The 20,003-nt window shown below is 41.4% G+C and overlaps 3 protein-coding genes across 3 annotated transcripts; 1 reads left to right on the top strand and 2 right to left on the bottom strand.

The window, feature by feature from the left end:
* Positions 1 to 1,261: 1,261 nt before the first annotated feature.
* On the top strand, positions 1,262 to 7,624 carry nr1d2a (nuclear receptor subfamily 1, group D, member 2a). Its single transcript, XM_042705493.1, has 8 exons — positions 1,262 to 1,734; positions 3,035 to 3,274; positions 3,585 to 3,673; positions 3,899 to 4,043; positions 4,251 to 4,981; positions 5,179 to 5,364; positions 5,595 to 5,805; positions 6,024 to 7,624. The coding sequence occupies exons 1-8, from the start codon at positions 1,716 to 1,718 to the stop codon at positions 6,218 to 6,220; spliced, it is 1,818 nt and encodes a 605-aa protein (XP_042561427.1). The 5' UTR covers positions 1,262 to 1,715; the 3' UTR covers positions 6,221 to 7,624.
* Positions 7,625 to 7,758: 134 nt separating this feature from the next.
* On the bottom strand, positions 7,759 to 10,234 carry LOC122130747 (serine/threonine-protein kinase Nek10-like). The gene is made up of 6 exons (XM_042705498.1): positions 10,065 to 10,234; positions 9,786 to 9,896; positions 9,408 to 9,513; positions 9,260 to 9,312; positions 9,104 to 9,159; positions 7,759 to 8,866 (listed from the first exon to the last, which is right to left on the bottom strand). The coding sequence occupies exons 1-6, from the start codon at positions 10,080 to 10,082 to the stop codon at positions 8,776 to 8,778; spliced, it is 435 nt and encodes a 144-aa protein (XP_042561432.1). The 5' UTR covers positions 10,083 to 10,234; the 3' UTR covers positions 7,759 to 8,775.
* A 376-nt stretch (positions 10,235 to 10,610) lies between these two features.
* Positions 10,611 to 19,588, bottom strand: LOC122130742 (serine/threonine-protein kinase Nek10-like). The gene is made up of 28 exons (XM_042705492.1): positions 18,996 to 19,588; positions 18,681 to 18,766; positions 18,534 to 18,594; positions 18,321 to 18,442; positions 18,125 to 18,223; positions 17,917 to 18,001; positions 17,671 to 17,712; positions 17,498 to 17,576; positions 17,333 to 17,400; positions 17,135 to 17,214; positions 16,949 to 17,035; positions 16,414 to 16,638; positions 15,374 to 15,513; positions 15,086 to 15,147; positions 14,907 to 14,975; positions 14,690 to 14,754; positions 14,495 to 14,597; positions 13,956 to 14,084; positions 13,704 to 13,841; positions 13,391 to 13,436; positions 13,015 to 13,136; positions 12,759 to 12,861; positions 12,284 to 12,359; positions 12,054 to 12,183; positions 11,673 to 11,743; positions 11,342 to 11,549; positions 10,881 to 11,163; positions 10,611 to 10,774 (listed from the first exon to the last, which is right to left on the bottom strand). The coding sequence occupies exons 2-28, from the start codon at positions 18,746 to 18,748 to the stop codon at positions 10,719 to 10,721; spliced, it is 2,817 nt and encodes a 938-aa protein (XP_042561426.1). The 5' UTR covers positions 18,749 to 18,766; positions 18,996 to 19,588; the 3' UTR covers positions 10,611 to 10,718.
* Between the last annotated feature and the right edge of the window lie 415 nt (positions 19,589 to 20,003).

Below are 20,003 nucleotides of genomic sequence, written 5' to 3'. Positions count from 1 at the left end.
ATAACTTCATCAAAGCCGTCCAGAGTACTCATAGGAATACCTTTTAAGTAACACATGTTCATATTTTTTTATTTTGGGATTATTATCCAATCTGTACAAGACAATACTAATATAAGTCTTGATTCCACTGATGGGATGGAGGTCTATAGATAGATGCAGTGGTTAAATTGGCTTTTGTGAGGAGGGGGAGCCCTTGTGTACGGTCAATGGTAATCTTTCAAAAGCATCTTTATATCGCTCTCACATAAATTATGAATGAATGCATTATTACACTAAAGGGGCTCTTTTTCCACTTCTAATGTGTAGGGGTTGAATAGTTTTTCAAACAAACAGGCTACAATTCAATTTATCTTTTTAATATCATCAAACAACATTAAGAAACGTATTTATTATTAGCACATAACAAAGCAAAAACAAATATCCTCCAGGGTCCGCTTCAGTGTTTAAGACTTCTTAATTCTATCTTTATTCAGTGTCTGAATGAATGAATGAACACAATCAGCTGAGTCAACTAAATAGTTTGTTTTCTTTAAAACGAATGGTTTAATGCGCCCTCTCTGTCTTGTTTCAGCATAATTCATGGGCATGCAAAAAAATTAAAAATCTCAGATGAGGGTTTTTTTGTGGCCATATGTTGTTTCCAGTATCCTACATAGATAGTCAGCTAAAGCTAAATTAAATGGAAAAAAGCCCCTTCAGTATAATAATAAAAGGCCTACTACAAACATGAGCAGACCAAATGATTTTAAAACCCCCCTTCCCTGCACACACTCTTCCAACGCTATCGCTGCCAGCCGACTGTGCCCAGGGCTTGGCCATCATAGGCTAACTCATTGTGCAACTTAATTGGAGACCGTCAACAGAGGCAAACTTTTTTTTATTTTATTTTTTTTATTGGGATTATTGGCCTGATTATATGTGACAAGATAATTACGTGAATCATAGATGGATTACTTAATTGATCATCAAAGGGAAATTGCAGTGTTGCAGCTGCAAATCACAAAACATACATAACATGGTGAAGAGAAAAGGTGAGCGTATATCTGTGTTTGAATCCGCTTGTCTAGTCACATAGCTATTTACGCGACTTCCAGTGACATAATGAATATACACCTACTGGAAACACGTTGCATGCCTGCAACAACGTGAGAGCAGGGTTATTACATCCACCAAGTGAAGACTCCGCCTCTGAAAAAAAAGTGTGTCACTGGGTTAAAGTGACTCAGAGCGCCAGGCCAGGAGGAGTGGCCGACAAACAGGTCACATGTTCAACACACAACTCTGAACATTCAGTACAGCGCGGTCACACAGCTAGGGAGTGCCATACTCGAACAATTTCACTTGTCATTCATTTTCCGTGCTCATGCACATCGGACATATCCGTGCTTAGAAGCGTCTTTCATAGAAGATTAGCGAGAATCCAAACGCGCTGGTGTGAAGACCTGTGCTGCGGATGTTTCCTGCAGTGACTTTTTTGAGATAGTATTTGGAACTATGTCTCGTTCTTATTGCCGCGGCAGAGTAAAAGACAACAGTGTTACTGTGGCTTGATTAGTAGTACTGTTGCAAGCTACATTGTTTCAGTTCAGGAGAAAGTCTACGTAATCTGTGCACATTGATGTATACCGGGTATATTTTTTAATATTCTTGGTCATCAGTAGTTACTTGCTTCAAGATATTTTTGCCTCTCGATTTTTCAACGCACACAGCATAACATGGAATCAACTAAATTGGGTAAGAGTCATTTATTTGTATTGAAATTGTCTACCATGCTTAAAGATATCCATAGGCTTTCCTTATCTTTACCTATCACTATGTCGAAGACAAAAACTCATTACAAATGACTTATTCGGGCTTACAGTTGGCATTTATGTCTTCAGTCAAGTGGTCTACATTTGTAGAACAAATGTATGTAAAAAGTTGTTTTTATATGTGTATATTTGTAAGTTTCTGTCGGGAAGTTATTTCGCTGTTTTCGTCATAGATAAGTCACGCCTTATGTGGGTTAGGAGTGCTTGTGTTGTGAACGCACTGTACTCACGATGTCTGGGTTCCTCAATCTCACATGGCCAAGCCAGCCTGGTCATGTGCCTCTGTCTACACGATTCTCCTTTTCTCGTTTCTTATTGGTCGAAATTCGCTGTGACGCACTCATTACATCATTCTGAACGATGTACGGGCGCTGTGGCAGACTGCAGTACCACGTGAGGCAGCGGGAGACAGTAGTCTTGACCCAGATATTTCCCCCATAGAAAACACGACAGACCCACGTGTGGGAGTGTCCAGTAATTAAAGCGTCATTGCTAGTTAGGTAACGCCCCGTGCTATTCATGATCGACATCCACTTTAGCGCCATTAACATGACAAAATTACCGAGCAAAGTCATTAACATTTAGGAAAAACATTTTGGTATTGTTTTTCTTTGACTATTTCTTTCTCTACATGTACACGCCCATTTGGCCTACACACAATAAGCATTAGTTATCATTATCAGTAACTTTTATTTTTATGAGACTATGATCGTTCTTATAAGAGATCCCAGTGGCAGACAACAGAAATGCTGTACAGTCATCAGGTTTCATCAAGATTCAACTTTCCCTCTAGTAAGGCATACTGAAACCAGAATGCTCGGAGCAATGTAACTTCTCTTAGCCTAATCTCCATCAGAAACTCTGAGAGTGTATTTGTTATTGTGGGTTGCATGTAGTTCGATTATGTAACAGTGTTACTCAACAAGGTATATGGGATGTACAGAAATAGGTCAATAACAGTGACTGAAGACATGTCTTCTACTCCTTCCCCTATATGGTTGGCCACTGCTGAAAACTGTTGCATTTCCTCTTATGTTTCATAACTTCTTTCCCTGTCTGAAACTCTTGAGCATTTAATTGCTTAATTAAGCCATTTAAAAAAATGTTTAAGGCTACTTCATTGATGAAAGCTGATATTACATAATTGAATGTCTGCCCTTGACTTCCCTGCACTACTGTGAACTCTCTCAATGAGTCTGATTTAATTTCTCCTTGCATTACAGGGGGTGTTATCGCGTACATTCGCTCCTCTGGCACTTCCCCCTGCCCTGAGGCATGCTTGAATGACAGCTCCAGCAGCAGCACTAGTAGTAGTAGTGGCAGCAGCAGCAGCAGCTCCTCGACCTCCCCCCCTCTCTCCACGATGCCCAGCCGGGGCGGACCCTCTAAGCTCACCCAGTCCCGAGGCCACACCTCTGAGAAGTCGGGGGCGCACCCCTCCACTGGCAAGAGCAGCATAACCAGTGAGTCACAGTGAAAGTTTGCTCTGATGTTTTTTTCATAGGGAAGTTTAACAAGAGCCCATCAATGGGTGACAGTTTGGGGCCTTCCCGCATTTAGCAGACACTTTTTTTAGACGCTAAACTAGATCCTCTAACAGGGCTCTGTTAACGCCACTGTCAATGGTTTCGTTTCTGACGAACAACCAGTCATGTTTTCTTGTGTATTTGTACAGTGCTTCAGAGCAACAAAAAAAATAGCATTTGCTAAATGGGTAATATGGCTAAAGACTAAGACTTTGGTTAATCATTATGGTGTGGTTGTTGTTTTCAGAGCTGAATGGCATGGTTTTACTATGCAAAGTGTGTGGAGACGTGGCCTCAGGATTTCACTATGGAGTTCATGCCTGTGAAGGCTGCAAGGTGAGGATCTACTTCTAAACTTTTTTCAGACTGTTTAAAGACAAAAAGCCTCTCTGAGGTCAAAACGCCTCTCTCAGAGGTCATGTTTTTAAAAACAAGAAGCCTCTGTAAGGTCATGTTTATTCTGCTTCCTTGCTATACTGCAGCATGTACACCTTCATGTGGTCCAGTGCTGTTGTACAGTGCTGTTGTACAGTGGTGTAATTCATTGCATTACATTCCCAGGGCTTCTTCAGAAGGAGTATTCAGCAGAATATTCAGTACAAGAAGTGTCTGAAGACTGAAAGCTGCACCGTTGTGCGCATCAACCGCAACCGCTGCCAACAGTGCCGGTTCAAGAAGTGCATGGCAGTTGGCATGTCAAGAGATGGTGAGTAGATGGGGGTAGATTCTTTATCTGTCAGACTATAGAGGGTACAGAAATGACATGACAGATGTCTATGATGTGTTTAGATGTACACGACCAGTTTGGTCCAACGTTTATCTGTAGGGCCTTTTTAGAATTAGTATTGTGTCAAGGGTGCTGAAGAGAGGAAAGAGTTGTGTTTTTCTGACCTCTTCTCTTCGTCCTGTTTAGCTGTCCGATTTGGCCGCATCCCCAAGCGGGAAAAGCAACGCATGCTCCTCGAGATGCAGAACGCCATGAACAACATGATGACCACCAGCCAGCTGCACCACATGCTGCATGGCACCCAGACTGCGCCCTGCCCGACGGAGCCCATCCCTATCCCCGTCCCCAACACCTCCAGGCCCTCACCCACCTCCTCCTCTGTGTCTTCCTCATTATCATCATCATCAGACCCTTCTTCGCCTCAGAGTGTGTCCGCCGACTCCGAGTCCAACGTTCCCATGGACACCTCCCTGAGCTCCCCATCTTCCTGTGCGTCAGACAGCGGCGAGGAGGATGCCGTCACCGCCGGCAGCAGCGGGAGCTGCACGGTGGTCCAGGAGAACATGTTCGCATTTAAGCAGGAGAGGCCGGCCAGGTCGCCCATCTCCCCCGCCAGAAGCTCCCCCTCGCTGGGGCTGGCCGAACAGCTGAGCCAGAGCAGCATGGAGGAATGCCCAGAGTATGGAAGACATCGCAATGACAACATGACCAACACATCTCACAGGAGCTACCATCCTGTTTACACACAGCAACCTCAGAGCTGGTCCTACAGGGAGGAGAGGAGCGGCTACGGCACCATACAGCAGCTCAACGGCGCCCCTAGTGGTACTTATGCAGCTAACTCCCAAAGCTCCTACCACTACAGCCACAGCGTGAAGGAGCAAGCGCCAGCGGTGTCTGGCAACCGAGGGCATCTGGTTAGTGTCATGTCAGGCTATCATTAAACTCTTGTAATTCATGTCACTAGCTCAGAGCAAGATGGAGTATGTTATTCAGTATTGTTTTGAACTGTAGGTTTGAAAAGGAGAATTGGAAACGGAACAGAAAGGCATTATTAGGATTTTTCTTCTTACAAGTGTCTCCCTTTCTAATCATTTGTCATCTGTCCTCCCAGGTATGTCCTATGAACTCCTCCCCCATCGTAGACCCAAGCCTGTCCAGTCATGAAATCTGGGAGGAATTTTCCATGAGTTTCACCCCTGCTGTTAGGGAGGTGGTGGAATTTTCCAGGCGAATTCCAGGATTCCAGGACCTCTCGCAGCACGACCAAGTCAGCCTTCTGAAGGCCGGCACTTTTGAGGTAAGAGTCCGGCTCCGTCCCAGAATCACAGACAGTCATTGTGTAAGCTTCAGCTTGACACTATCCAGCACAGATCAAACATAACATGCCATATCATGTAAGAAGTAGATCAGGATTCAACAACTAGGCCAGAGTTGGCAAATTAGCAGATTTAGCATGTTTAAAGAGCTAAAAGATCATTTTGTCATGTTTTGTTTTCCTGACCTTGACCTCTACACTCCTCCCACCAGGTGCTTATGGTGCGCTTTGCCTCGCTGTTCGATGTGAACGAACGCACCGTGACTTTCCTGAGCGGCAAGAAGTACAGCCTGGAGTCTTTGCGCTCCATGGGCGCCGGAGAGCTCCTCAACTCCATGTTCGAGTTCAGCGAGAAGCTCCTGTCCCTGCGGCTGAGCGAGGAGGAGATGAGCCACTTCACCGCCGTGGTGCTGGTGTCGGCAGGTACGTGTCACTTCCTGTTTTTCATGGCACTGAGACATTCCTCTCAATAGCCAGTACAGTAATCACACTGATAAGGGTAAAGTTCACAGTGTGTGGAATTAAAGTTAGAAAAAAAAAAAAAAAAGTTAGAAAAAGCACATCACTTGGTGAAGGACGTGTCAGTTATTTAACACCTTTTTTTCTCACCCTTTCCTTTCCCGCCGTTTTTTTTTTTGCAGACCGGTCAGGTATTGAAGACATGAACTCAGTGGAGGCACTGCAGGACAACCTCATCCGTGCACTGCGGGGTCTGATCATGAAGAACCACGCCAACGAGGCTGCTGTCTTCACCAAGCTGCTCCTCAAACTGCCTGACCTCCGTTCGCTCAACAACTTGCACTCCGAGGCACTCTTGGCCTTTAAGGTCCACCCATGAACCAGGAAGCACTTCGTCTTCTCAAATGACCAACATGGGGGGTTTAAAATGTCACTGTAGAATGTATGTAAAGTTTTTTTAATTTTTTTGTATTGCTTTTGGAGTGGAAAGGGTGTATGGAAAAAAAGGAAGTTAAAAAAAAAAAAAAAAAAAGGATTGACTGCCATTATGTACATGCACGTATTTGTGTGAACCCTTTGTGGATTTTGAAGATTTGGAGGTATCACACAGATTGAAACAGATGTATGTATTGATGGATCATGTCTGGGATCCTAAGAACCACTGTATTACTTTGTTGGGTCTATTGCACTTGTATTTCTCAAGTGTGTAAATCATAACCATAAGGTATACTAATGTATATGCTTATGCCTGCTCATCTTCCTTGTAGTTTCTTAAACACTACACCTTGAAGAGAATGATACAGTTTGCATAAGGTCCTGTTGCTGCAGATGCATGGCTATCTCTGTAAGAACCTTGATGTCAATCTGTCCTTCCGAAAAACAAGACAGTCTAATTTCTTTCCCTTGAAATATTTTAATTTAAGTTCGCTTGCGAATCATGATAATATGTAGTTCTGTTGGTCAGAATGTATGGCTAGGTTAGTTCTAGCTAGCAGTCAGAATGCACATATGCATTGCCTTTTTTTTGTTATTTCCTGTTTGCTTGTTATGTTGTAGTAGTACTACTTTTTTTTGCACAAGGTATTGCTGCGCAGATCAGAAGCAGCCTTTTCACAGAGCCTATTTGCTTGGACCTTGTCATGTGACCATCGGAGTATGCGCCTGAAAACATTGTTTGGGTCTAGAGATAATTCCCTCGAAAGTGCAAAAAGCTTTGTCAACAGGATGAACAGTACTGAGTGTTTGTTACCGCCATTTGCAATACAAGAACCAATGTATATTTCAACTTCCTTGTACTTCCAGTATCCAAACCTCGCCAGGAAATCAGGTACAGCATTTCTGTACCTTGCACAGAGGAAAGGCAAAGGGAAAGAGCAAGTGAACGTTTACCAAGAAGAATGCAGATGGCCTTAAGGCCTCGTGTCTGCGTGTGGACATGGGGTGTGCTACTCTTCTGTTGTTCTATGTTGTTGTTGTTGCTTATTGTTTTGTTTTCATTTTTTTTTCTGTGAACAGACCAGTGAGACATTTTAAATCCCATTGCCAGGGATTAGTGTGCTTTCTGTGTCCGCTGTTCTGGAATATTCTATGCAGAGGAAGCAGCTGGACAATGTAATTGGCAGAGGACAGTTCAAATCTGATCTACACCAACATATGTCCATATCTATTTTGTCTTTATTCTGGTTTTCTTTGTAAATGAGTCCAGTATGTATAGTTGTGTATATCTATTGCAGATGTATCTATATAAATAGCAAATCAATAAATATATACAAATAGTATATAACATATTGTGTTCTCTGTTTTCTTTTGTACTTTTCACGTAAATACTGAATTTTTTTATAGTGGCATAGTCCAAAGTTTTTTTTATACACAATCACAAAACAAGTCATCATGGCAATGGTATGTGATTATGTTTGTGTGCTTTCATCACATTGGATTTAAAAAATTGGCAAATAGCCAGTTCCCCAATATAGAACGGTATTGTGCATCTTTGTCCACCAGATGGGGCTGTTCACTCTGTACGGATTCATACTATTTCAAGGACAAGAGAAAGACAAGGTGGCTAGACTATTGTATTGTGCTATTTAATATGATGCAATAAGTTCATGCAAAGTGCAGTTTGTGATACATTCCAAACCCATCTGACAACAAGATAACAGAATGTCAGAATAGTAAAAGTGCATCAGTCACCCTGAGATTTAAAATAAATAAATACAAGACTTGTAGAACTATGAAGACACTCAATTGTAAATATGTACATAACCATTTGAGGGAATTTTACAAGTGGATGAGCAGAATCATTAACTATAGGCTACTACAGTAAGACAACTGCAGGAATCTTAAAATACTAGATTTGTGTCACAGGGCAAAGGCCGCCCTTCCTGCTCTAGTTCATCACCACAGAAAAGCTTAGACTACAGAATGAATTCAACAGCCCTAGAAATACACAGACGCATTCATAATGAAGATAGGCTGATGTTGCTGAGGTGTTTCTAAAGGAAACGCAGCGTAAAACTGAACACCCAGTAGAACTAACTTCCCATTCATCTGGAAGTCAGACAATGGGCGGGCTATGGAATCCAAAAGATTAAATATCAGGTACACAGCAAAACCTTTTCTGCAGTAGATTACCCCCTTTTCTGCAGTAAATGTACCCCCTTGTCTGTTGCACAGTGAGTTCAACTCAGTTTACAATTATTTAAGGGTAAACTGGCACGTACGTCTAATAATTGCACATCTACGTAAGGGTTTCATCTAGGCTTCTCTGGCCAACAATGTGGTGATACTAGGAAGTTGAGCTGTAGGTGTGACTTAATATATAATCAGTATGTCAGTTCCACACCTCCTTCTATACATGTAAACACTTCATAAGGTGCACTGCACACACTAAGATGATCCTGCCTTCTTCTTCACAGCAGGGGTTTGACTGGTCCATCACGTGGTCTTGTTGTGACAGGCTTCGGAGCATACAAGAATGCGCGGAGATGAGGTTCTCTGGTTTCCACTCCTTGCCCCCTGATCCTTACTGTGGTGAATTATGTCAGAGGTAATGACAATGACACAGCTACAGGCTGAGCGAGCATAGGTGTCACTATGCTATTATTTAATGCCATTTTAGTCCATTTGCATTATTTTTAACTGTACAATATTAACTGTACCACTGACAAAGGAATCAGTAAAAACGCCAGTAAAATTAGATAATGTCACAAAAAGTAAAAGGTTTCTCTAGAGTAGCGCGTTCTTCAACCCTCTTCATGCCTACCTGGATGCTGTTGTGTTATAGTAGCCATTTTCCTCTAGCTCCTCCTCGATCAGCGTCTTGGAGTAAATGAACAAAAGAAGTTAGGCATTCAATGCACAAGTACTTTCAAGACAGCAATGGAGACACGATGGAGGCAGGAGGACACAATAGACTCACTTGCAGGTGTTCATATGTGATACCATCTTGTGGACTTGCATAACCGCTCTCACCTGTTTACAGGAAGATGTTTTTAAAGCTTTCAGGAAACGACACAGGTGGAGAAACCACTGATAAACCAGAATCAGATTTAGACACCTCACTGTACCTCGTGTTTCAGCGCTGAAAGGTTCCCCTCCTAAAGACTGGACCAGGGACCACCAGTCTCTGCTGGGAGACACTGACTCCACCAGGTCTGTGCTTCCTTGAAGAACCTAAGGAACCCAATGGTTAAAAAGCCCTGATACTTACACCCCTGTGGAGTCCCTTGGAATATGTTATTGGACAAATGAAGGGCTGATAAGAAGACACATGCTACTGTATATTATACATACATTGACATATTTGGACCTCTCCCTTTTTGTTATCGCTTAACCACATCTCAAGCAGGTCAGAAACATATAGTTGAAAGAAGGTGAAAGGCTGTTGTTCATAAAGCAAATCATGGCTACTAATTGTAAAATGACTGTAAGGGATAAAGCCATACCTTGTTTAACTCCACTTTAAGGTTATATGGATCGCTTCCGTGATGGAATAACGATTTTTTGAACCTTTCAATAGTTCGCCTTCTGTGGTTGTATTGTGGGGCAGGAGGAAGCTGATAGTTTAGGGGGAGTAACATGGAGTAACATGGTTAGTGTTGGGACAGTGAGAATACAGTATAGTATCTTCTTCATATATATATATATATATATATATATATATATATATATATGTAGTATAGTACAGTATCATCTTCAGTCAGAAATTCGGTACAGGTGCCTACCTGACAAATATAAATCATTTTATGCAGTAGTCCAACCAATCTTTGGACTGGGTCCTCTATTTGCCGAAGTTTCCTCTGAGATACGAAAATTCCTGCTGTGGCTATAGGTCATAGAAAACAATTACATGAACAAAACGAATTTATTGTGACTATTATTTTATGAACACACATCATAAAGACTCTATTATGAGTATGTCTATCATTCCTTTCACTGCTGTAACACATTTTGTATTACTAAAGATAAACCAAAAGGTTTGAGGTCCTTTACTTTCAACTAATTAACTAAATAAATATAATCTAACCTGGACGGGTCTTTGGCTGTGGAAGTGCAAAATCCCCACTAAAAGACGAAGACGTGGAGGTATGATGTCATTTGGGAATGAAACACATTTCATATTACACATTATCAGCAGGAGGAGAAAATTAATAAATGGCCCTATTTAAAAATAACACAATGAAGCTTCACAAAATGGTTAATGGTCATTACTCATCGCCTTGTGGCACCTTATTAAAACACTTTTCTTCTGTTCAGTGGAGGTAACAATACAGTCAGCACAAGGGGGGGGGATAGGATCACAGAGGTACTTCAAAATTTCCCAGCGACAACTGGTATTAAGAGACACATACCAAGAAGCACCCTTCGCTCGTAACAACTCACCAGGCAGAAGAGTGCTCTGACAGAGAGTGGCTCACACTGCACTTGGTCGACCCTTTAGGGCAGTAGAGAGGAACCATATATTACCTCTGATGACTGTTTCAAAAGCAAGCTAAAACAAGTCTGAATGTGACTTGACAAGATAGTTAGGAGGGTCTTACTGAAGCGTTTATGGGGCTCTGTGACAGAGCTGCAAGGTGTTCTTGAGTCTTCCTCAAAACCATTATCTGTCGGAAAAACACAACAAAATGATTTACAGTGATGATAAAGTGGTTGTTGCAAGAAACTATAACATACCTTTTGCAATGGGGGACTGTTATAGTTACAGTGTAACTTGCCCTGGTCTACTCTTTCCTCTCCAGGTTGTGAACTGCATAGAGAAGAAGGCAGATTGCCTACAGATCCAGTCTTTGAAGTGGTTACATGCTCCCTGATGATTTTCCCCTAAAACAACACAGTTGCACAACTTGAATGTGGTTTAACAAGCATACAGGCTTAAGTCCTCAATGTATGTTTTAAATGTCCTAGGAAACAACCAACCAGCTCTTAAGAGGGAGAGAAACATAATGCCTCTAATTATCTAACTGCTGCATGAACCGTATAAACAAGTATATCTAGTCACCTGACAGTTAAGTGCGTCCCAGTGTTCAAGCCTGACTTGGTTGGACTCCAGGAAGTACTTCTGTGCTCGCTTCCTGTCTCGCTCGGCCCTGCGCTCGAGGGCCTGATGGCTGGCGCACAGGTTATCCATGAACTTCATCAGCACATCTGAGATCCCTGCGCTGACCTCTACGATGTCGGGCCGGCTGTCTGGGTCTGGAGTTAGGCACCTGCACAATCATTGGAAGGGAAACACAACCTTACACTAAACCACAAGATTTCATGTTGTGGTTATCACTGATCTTTGCCTTAAAGGCAACAGTGATGGAGGTCAAATATGCCACTGAATTCACCATTTGATCAGGTCTTGGATTCTCTCTGAAAAGACACCCTCCTCTATTGGGTCATAGACTGCCTCCACAATCTACAGAACAAACATTGTTATTCAAGCACACATTGTTATTCAGAGGTCAAGCACACATCCTGCATCAGAACGTGAGAGCGTTGGAGTATAATAGGATTACTGCTATGAAATATTTGAATATGTTTAATAATAAATATTTAATGAATTAAAACAATATTTATTTTTTAAGTATACATTTGATTCCTATTACCTTGTTGCTATTATACCTGAATTTCCCTAACGTGATTAATTAAAGTTTATCTATCTAGTAGCATGTCTATCAATACGTCTATCATCCATGCTGTGTGATATCCACAGTTTGCATGAGAACCTTGGTGGCGAGGGAGAGCATGTTGGCGCTGTAGAAGGGAGGCTGGAGGGCGAGCATGTGGTACAGGACACAGCCCAAGGCCCAAACATCCGCCTTCTCCCCATACGGCTCGCTCTTCACTATCTCTGGGCTGAAAGAACCACATCACATCAACATCATCACTTTTAGAGGAGGGTGAGACAAGTATGAGTGAAGTACATGTTCATCCATATGCATTCACTGACACTTACCAGGAGTAGAGTATGGTGCCGACCACTGACGTGAGCTTGCTGTTCTCTTGTTTCTGCTTTGCAAGGCCAAAGTCAGCTGGAGAGATATTTGTTTCATCTGGTTATCAATAAGGAATGGAAATGTATCCCTGTGTGAATTCTAGTCTGTAAGAGTTACTTCTAATGTATCGTCCATATCTGTCGACAGAGCCAATGTGCAGTCAGTGGCTATCTGTACTATGCCACATGAAGAAAGATGCTATTCTCATTGACGCATCTATTGATATTATTAGTTACATAACTGCACCATATGATCTCTACCTGTATTTTATATCCAATCACAACCACAAAGAATTATAATGTTTAAAGCAAGAACCACTAAGAATTGTACTCAGAATTGTCTTTAAATTTTCAATGCACAGTTTAACAGATAAGAGTAGATGAGTATGAAAAGACAAGGAGGACCAGGAAGAACTGATGAACATAAGTTATGTACTGATAGTGACTTTGTCCTTCTCTCCGAGCATGATGTTATTAGGGGAGAGGTCTCTATGGACAATCCTCTTCTCTTTGTGCAAATATCTCAGTGCTAGGCATAACTGTGGAGAAACCAAATAGAAAAACATCCTTTCATTCATCACAAGGCAAATGCATAACCTTTACATTATCTTCACATAACATGTAGAGTTATCGTTCTCTTACAGGAACTAGATCTAAATCTCCATTGCTCGTCCCATTTCACATGTTGTTACCTGTATGAAAATGTTCCAGACTCTGTCTTCAGTGAACTGCTGTTGCTTGTCTTTGAGCGAGGTGAAATGGTCAGAGAGAGGAACTCCCTCTATCAGCTCCATAACAACATACAACCTGTCACCTGTGATAACAGTACAAGATAACGCCATACCACACCAACAGCAATATCTTCAACCTCATCAAAAATCAACAGAATTGATTATAATTGTAATTATAATTGTATATTACAATTGTAACAAATAATAATTGTATATTATAATTGGAACAAATGATAATAACATTACTATTTCTCTATAATGGCATAGGTCCTTTGCTGATTTTGGAGTCATTATGAAGCAAAGACGACACCTGCCACAGACCTGTTGTGACACTCACCTTCCAAGAATGTCTTAAGGTATTTCACAATGTTTGGGTGGGTCATCTGGAGGAGTTTATTAGAGAATAGAAATAATTGTTGTTACCTCAAATAGTTTCCATCTTGGCCTTGAACTGTTTACAATCTGTATGAGCTGTTGCATTACATTTCATAAAATTTTTCTAATACTTCACAGCATCACGGTTCCATATAGCCTGTTGTGTTTACATCATATGCTAGCATGTCACAAGATAATGATACAGGGCATGACTCACACACTGAAATGTAAATTTGAGTCAGACACAGCAGCCATCTGTTACTCTAGATTAGTACCTGCTCCTTGACGATGGTAAGCTCCGAGACGATCTTCTCCACACTGCTGTCTCTGGCCTTTTTGTCTTTGCCAAAAGCCGGGTTGTGGAGGTTCACTTCCTTCAGAGCCAGAAGGTTCTGTCCATTCTGTTTCCGGACCTTTCAGCAGGCCCAACAAATCAAAGAGCAACGTGAGAACCAGATTTCCTCAACACTTTTGATGAAAGAGTGAAAAAAAATGATCATATCAAATGATAAAATGATGGCCAACACCTTGAAAACACTGCCAAAGGCCCCGCTACCCAGATGGTCCAGAATGGCGTAGCCATTGATCACTTTCAGAGGGGGGCGGTTCTGGTCCGCTGTCTCGATGCTTTCCTTCAACTCATTTAGTTCTTCGCTCTGTGGACCATCAAATAGGCATCGGTCTTCAAAGGCATACCTTAGTGTGGTGCCATTTATTTTAGGTTGCACAGATCTGCTCAGATTTCTGCAATGATTGTTGGCATGTGTGCACTACTGAGGGAAGTGTGCTTGCTTTACACTGATTCTGATATTGAACAAATATGATTTTTCTTTTTTTACAACTTTAATGGGACATTTTAAAAATACACCTGTATCACAGCTGTGATGGCATACAGTCTGAAATACATTACCATATAAGATACATACAAGATATAACATACAAGAAAACATCAGTTCAAGACTCGACCATATATCGGGGGGAAGTTACACATGTACTATAACATACTACCACATTACAATATGAAAACAAACAAGAAATGACATTACAAATAATACAATTTCCTTACAGTGAAAACAGAAACTTTTTCCTGCAGTGCTTGATAGGCTGTAATATCTCTAATGTAATGTCCAACATCAATGAACATCTCAAAGAGGTCAGATGGAAACAGTCTAAAAGAAAAAAAAAACACTTTAAAACATTCTTTTTCATTCAAAACCATCTGTATTCATATTTGGATCATGTCAAACAGCATATCACATACCTTTTAAACAGATGTCTATTTCGCTCTATGCTGAACAGGAAGCGAAGGGTCCTAAATGCGTAACACTGCAAGATCAACAAAACAGACAGAAAATCTGTAATGTGAACTGTTTAAGTACAATATATAATCTACTAGATAAAGACATTTGAGTTGTTTTTTATGTGTTGTATATATTTTATATGATTATATTTTCAGTCAGGATGTTTATGGTAAGTACCTGTACAGATGACCCCTTGGGTCCATCTTGTGGCAGAATCAGCTTAGCTAATACGTAGATCCCATTTTCCTGAGTGAACACAACTGGGTTACGAGTTGGCAAGAAACTGTTCCCAAATTTAATGTATCTAGACCTGTTGTGCAATAATAGTGCAGTGTGTTGGGATGGATGCTTACTACCTGAACAACATGATGAGCTGTCACATCGTCCAAGACAAGCTCAGTGACCGCAGCGCAGCAGGCTGAGGAGGAGAAAGAGCAAACAGTAAACAGTAAACAGTAAACACAGAACGAGACGGCTCTTATGAGATGAGATCTAGTACTACAGAATACAAATAATAATAATAATAATACTTTCATTTTATATAGCGCTTTTCTAGGTACTCAAAGATGCACATTAGTGTTGTAAATCACTGTACACCGTGTTGTAGAGCCGTGTAAAAGCCTGGCCCGGTGTGGCTGACCTACCGGCCTGCAGAGCAACGATGTTTCCTGCAGCTTCCTGCGGGCTGAGCTCCTCGGAGACGTGTTGCCCCTGGATACAGCCTGCATTGGCACTGGAGAGGGTCTCAATGGAGGCGCGGCCGTCTGACACATATGACCGCTCACTACACAGATCAACATGAAATTACCGTAAAATACAATTAAAATACAAAGCAGATGGTCTTAAAACATCCAACCACTGTAACCACACACCCCCATTATACTTAATGTGCTGTATATACAAAAACAAACCCTGACGTTGAAACATGAAGATTTAGCTTTGTGCTATTAGGAATGCCAGGGTTATGAATGTCATTTCTTAGGAGCACAAGCAGCAAGTGATTTTAAGAATGCAATCATGAGACACTACGGACTAAGAGTTATGAGTCAATGAGGATACAGTCTACACGCTGGAATGGCCTCATAAATTACTTTCTGTGTTCATCTCTTTTAATTTTAGATGTTTTATGAGCATATAATTACTGTGCTGTATTTAAATTTATGTTAGCTAATTGGTAGTTTGTATGCTGTAATTAAATTGGTTACTCCCCAGTAATCAAGGTTTTATATTACTGTAGTTTTATTTTCGTAATCACTTTTTCTCTTGTGCATATTTTGGTTGGACATTTATAAAAGATCAGACAAGTCACACAAATTGGGCCACTCTGTATGGAGCTATGGGAGGAGATCTTCAAGTAAAACTTCAAAACACAACCAGGCTAAAAATAATGTTCATAATAATAATAATAATACTAATAATAATAATACTAATACTAATAATAATAAAAACAATTCATGAAAATAAAATAAATCGGGCCCATAAGCCCCCCATTTACGGGCTACAATGCCCTCGGGACACAGGTTTGATTCCGGCCTGCTGTCGTTTCCCAATCCTCTCCCCACCTCTTCCCTCCTCCTCACTTTCTGTCCAATATACTTCACTGTCCTATCCAAATAAAGGCAAAAAAAAGGCCATAAATAAATCTTAAAATAAAATAAATCCTTCCTCCTGCCTGAGGACCTACACGTGCAGTATGCGCAGGAGCTGCTGCACCCCGCCCCAGGATCGGATCTCAGCGCTGGCGTCGGGATCCTGGCAGAGCTGGACCAGAACCCAGACCACGCTCCAGAGCAGCTTGAGGTTCTCTGCGTGGAGCAGGCTGAGCAGGACGGGCACGCCCTCACAGGCCTTCAGCTGCTCCCTCACCTGCCGCACAGGACACAGCAGCCTCAGCAGCTCCGCACACATCCTGAAACACGCCCACAGGTGTTCACATACAACCCATTAATTCTAATTAGGCACATCATGACATCATTACACAAAACACACAGCAATCTCAACATCAGGGAGTATACATGCTGATTGGAATAAAGGGAATATTATGTTCACTGTGTTTACGTAAGGATGTAAAGAATTCAAATCCACTGAATTTATAATAAAAAACAATGCAGTCATTGTACTTGTATCTCATTTAGCATAAATGTAATGTAGGACGAGTGAGAATGGATATAATGTCCTGTTATAGTATAGGCAGTATGTGAGTGGATCTGTGTATTCACCTTTTGGACAGCAGGTCATATTCTTGTAAGATGACTAGCAGATTTTCGACGATGCACAGCTCTCCTATCTCCTCCTTGCACTCCAGACTAAGTATAGAGCAAGGAGATGGATGCGTTACGCATGACTCAGACAATTAACAAACAGATGACTGCAAATGTTTTAGGACTACATGCACCATAATGCACCTCTCTGCCAGGGAGGTCAGGACCAGGAGAGCTCCTAGTAAGACACTGCTATCTTTAGATGCCATGAGCTTCACGAGAATCTATACAGACAAAATGAACAGAGATTGTGCAAATGTAATCAGATGACAAATACAATTAGGGGAATGTATCTGGCTTTAGGGATCAGAATGAATTACTACGGCAGTTCTTTATCTCTACCTTGTGTGCACCACATTCAATAACCCACTTTCTCTGGTCTTCCTTTGCAGCAATTTTCTGAAACACATCTACACAGACACAAAAGGGGACACAATGTTTTTTTTGTAATTAAACCATTAAGAGGGAAAACTACTGAATAAAACATAGCAAAACGGGATTGCTCACATGTCATGGCGACTAGATGTTCTACAGCCAATGTTTGTTCCACAGCATCCAAATAATGGTGTGATACCAAGTCCATATACTGAGAGACACAATGAAGGGGAAACTGCTCACAAGTCCCGGGACAGTTCAGCACAATGCACAAACGCTAGCATACTGTTCAGATGAATACCTACCCTTGAAAGGTGCCAGGATCCTTGGAGATCGTGGAAAACTCTCTGGAATAGATTGTAAGGTCATGGCACGTTCAGGATTTAGAAACCACCAACACGTGTGGTTATTCTATCGAGCACATGAATGTACTCACTTCTGCTGTTCCTGTGTTAGCACTTGTTATAACATATTTACACTGTTTTGAGCGCTTTAAGTTGAAACACTTCCTTATATGTCAGATAGGGATACACTGCATTGGTACAAGTCACCTGATAATGTGGTTCTCTGATTAACAACCGCAAGCAGATGAGGGCCCTCAGAATGTTGTCAGGGGGGGTATGGTCAAGCCATTCTCTGTCAGGGGATATGTGAAAATATTACCAACCTGTCATGTCTAAGATAACACGTTCAAAATTATAGATGATTAAAGCACTATCAGACCTATGGGTAAAGGCAGCCTAAAGCAGTCACATTCACCTGCAGTTGAGCCTGTTTCTGATCAAAGCTGTAAGGATGCTTTGGAAAGTCTTGTGATGGAGATGACTGCAGAAATGTCTTTGATCTCTGTAGGTCAGACTTGGGACAGAAATTAAACAGTATTGTTATGAAAAGCTATTCCTCACCCAGTTCTGATCAGAATGGCATTTCCATCATATTATTTGTATTATTGTACCTGAAAATCTCAAGTTCAGTGGCTTCGGTCTTTGTGGATTTTGAACTCTTCCCACTTCTGTCAACTGTATGGTGGAGATGGGAATCTGTTTTGCCACCTTTAGAGTGATTCTGCAGTGTGACCTAAAAGCAGTCACAATGAAATAGGTTCAAATATCGATTGCGTCCTTGCCGCAATGATAGTCAAGTGTATAAGCAGAGCGTGTCTAGTCACCTGTGGTTTGCTTATCGGAGTGCTAAGCAGAGAGAGGAGCCTCTTGAGAGCATGCAGTTCCCTGAATATTGCATCAGGTCAAGTTAGGTACAAACAGAACAAACAGGAAAAGTCTACAAAAGGAAACTCTTTTCGTTTTAGACCTACCTTTCATTAACCTTTGAATTAGGGGGGGTCATATCAGTTCTTTTGGATTTCTTTTCCAGGTAGGGCATTTTCAAAACTTTCCATTCCTGTCAAAACAGCAGCCTTCCCTGAGGTAAGTCTGGGACACACTTCCTTGCTAACACACATTTGTGTACAACGGACAGCTTGAATAGATAAGAAAATGTTGCAAGCAACTGAGGGGTGTCAAAGACAGTTTAAAGAAGGCTTGCCTAAACACTTATTAAAACGTTAGTTATATGATGTACAATTAAGCTTAGTGTCACATGCAATGCCTCATGGCCTTCTCAGGCTTACCCTAGTGGGTGTCAGAAGTAGATCATCTGACAGACATTATTCCAATCTTCACAGCACCCATGTCTCTCATTTGCCTTCTCTGCCATTATGTTTCATTTCATTCTAAGGAAGATGGCACACCTGAGGAGTTATCGAACCAGGTAAGACTTTGTTTAAAACGGGTCAGCCTTTCCACCAATGAGAAATAGAGATGTTGACGGTTGGTTTGTATGTGTTGGTTACCATGGTTATACCTAGCGGATAGCGGTTAACATGTAATTTGATCAGCGAGGGTGGGAGCAGTTCCGTTGAATTGAAAACACAGACTGGGATGAAAAAAAAATGTTTTGGTAGAGACTCGTTGGGCTTTCATCAAACTGAGAAAGGCACGATAACTCACATACACGACTCTGCTTATTAGAGCGCAAGTACACTTTGCTGAGTCGCTGTTAATAAATGAGGAGCTAGGCTTGCTATTTTTTAAGAGGGCCGTAGCTGGCTGACGACCTATCCTAGCTAACTTATCTTATCTAGATAATTCCAATAGATAATTGCCAGAGTAAAACGTTAACCCAGAGTACAAGGTAATATGAGAGATCTGGAGAGACATTTGACACCTCTAACATTTTAGTGCACTTTTCCCCCTCATTTGTGACTATAGACAGTCAGTAATAAACTGGCAAAACTTTTGCGATGTAACGTATGAAAGTTGGTGCAATTACAGAAGGAGTTAGGGTATATAAAGTAATTTAGCATTAGATATTTGGCTGAGTGAAACATAGCGGGGCGCCCTCTTTTCCTTGTTTTGCCCATACACTAGTATTTCGAAGTACAAACATTGATCTGAGGAAACAATTCACTCTTATCTTATCCATCAAGGTTGAATATAATATTGTGCTCTAGTTTTCCAACATGCAGCATCTCAAAACGATTCTTTTGAATTTTTTTTTTAAGGTTTATGAACAGGAATCTTCAACTAAATTCTCGCGAGATATTTAGCTATGCCTGGCTATTCACCAAACTTTTGAC

Source organism: Clupea harengus, unplaced genomic scaffold (assembly GCF_900700415.2).
Source record: "Clupea harengus unplaced genomic scaffold, Ch_v2.0.2, whole genome shotgun sequence".
NCBI lineage: Eukaryota > Metazoa > Chordata > Actinopteri > Clupeiformes > Clupeidae > Clupea > Clupea harengus.
Note: the sequence above shows the minus strand (reverse complement) of the source record. Positions and strands in the feature narration are given on the sequence as shown.

Coding starts and splice junctions, on each gene's coding strand:
- nr1d2a (XM_042705493.1), top strand. Junction 3,674..3,898: donor ATGCCTGTGAAGGCTGCAAG/GTGAGGATCTAC, acceptor TTACATTCCCAG/GGCTTCTTCAGAAGGAGTAT. Junction 4,044..4,250: donor AGTTGGCATGTCAAGAGATG/GTGAGTAGATGG, acceptor CGTCCTGTTTAG/CTGTCCGATTTGGCCGCATC.
- LOC122130747 (XM_042705498.1), bottom strand. Junction 9,514..9,785: donor TTAAAGTGGAGTTAAACAAG/GTATGGCTTTAT, acceptor TGGGTTCCTTAG/GTTCTTCAAGGAAGCACAGA. Junction 9,313..9,407: donor TTTCAGCGCTGAAACACGAG/GTACAGTGAGGT, acceptor TCCTGTAAACAG/GTGAGAGCGGTTATGCAAGT.
- LOC122130742 (XM_042705492.1), bottom strand. CDS start 18,748: ATGCCCTACCTGGAAAAGAAATCCAAAAGAACTGATATGACCCCCCCT. Junction 16,639..16,948: donor TATGACCTGCTGTCCAAAAG/GTGAATACACAG, acceptor GGCGTGTTTCAG/GATGTGTGCGGAGCTGCTGA. Junction 15,514..16,413: donor CTCCTGCGCATACTGCACGT/GTAGGTCCTCAG, acceptor TGATCTGTGTAG/TGAGCGGTCATATGTGTCAG.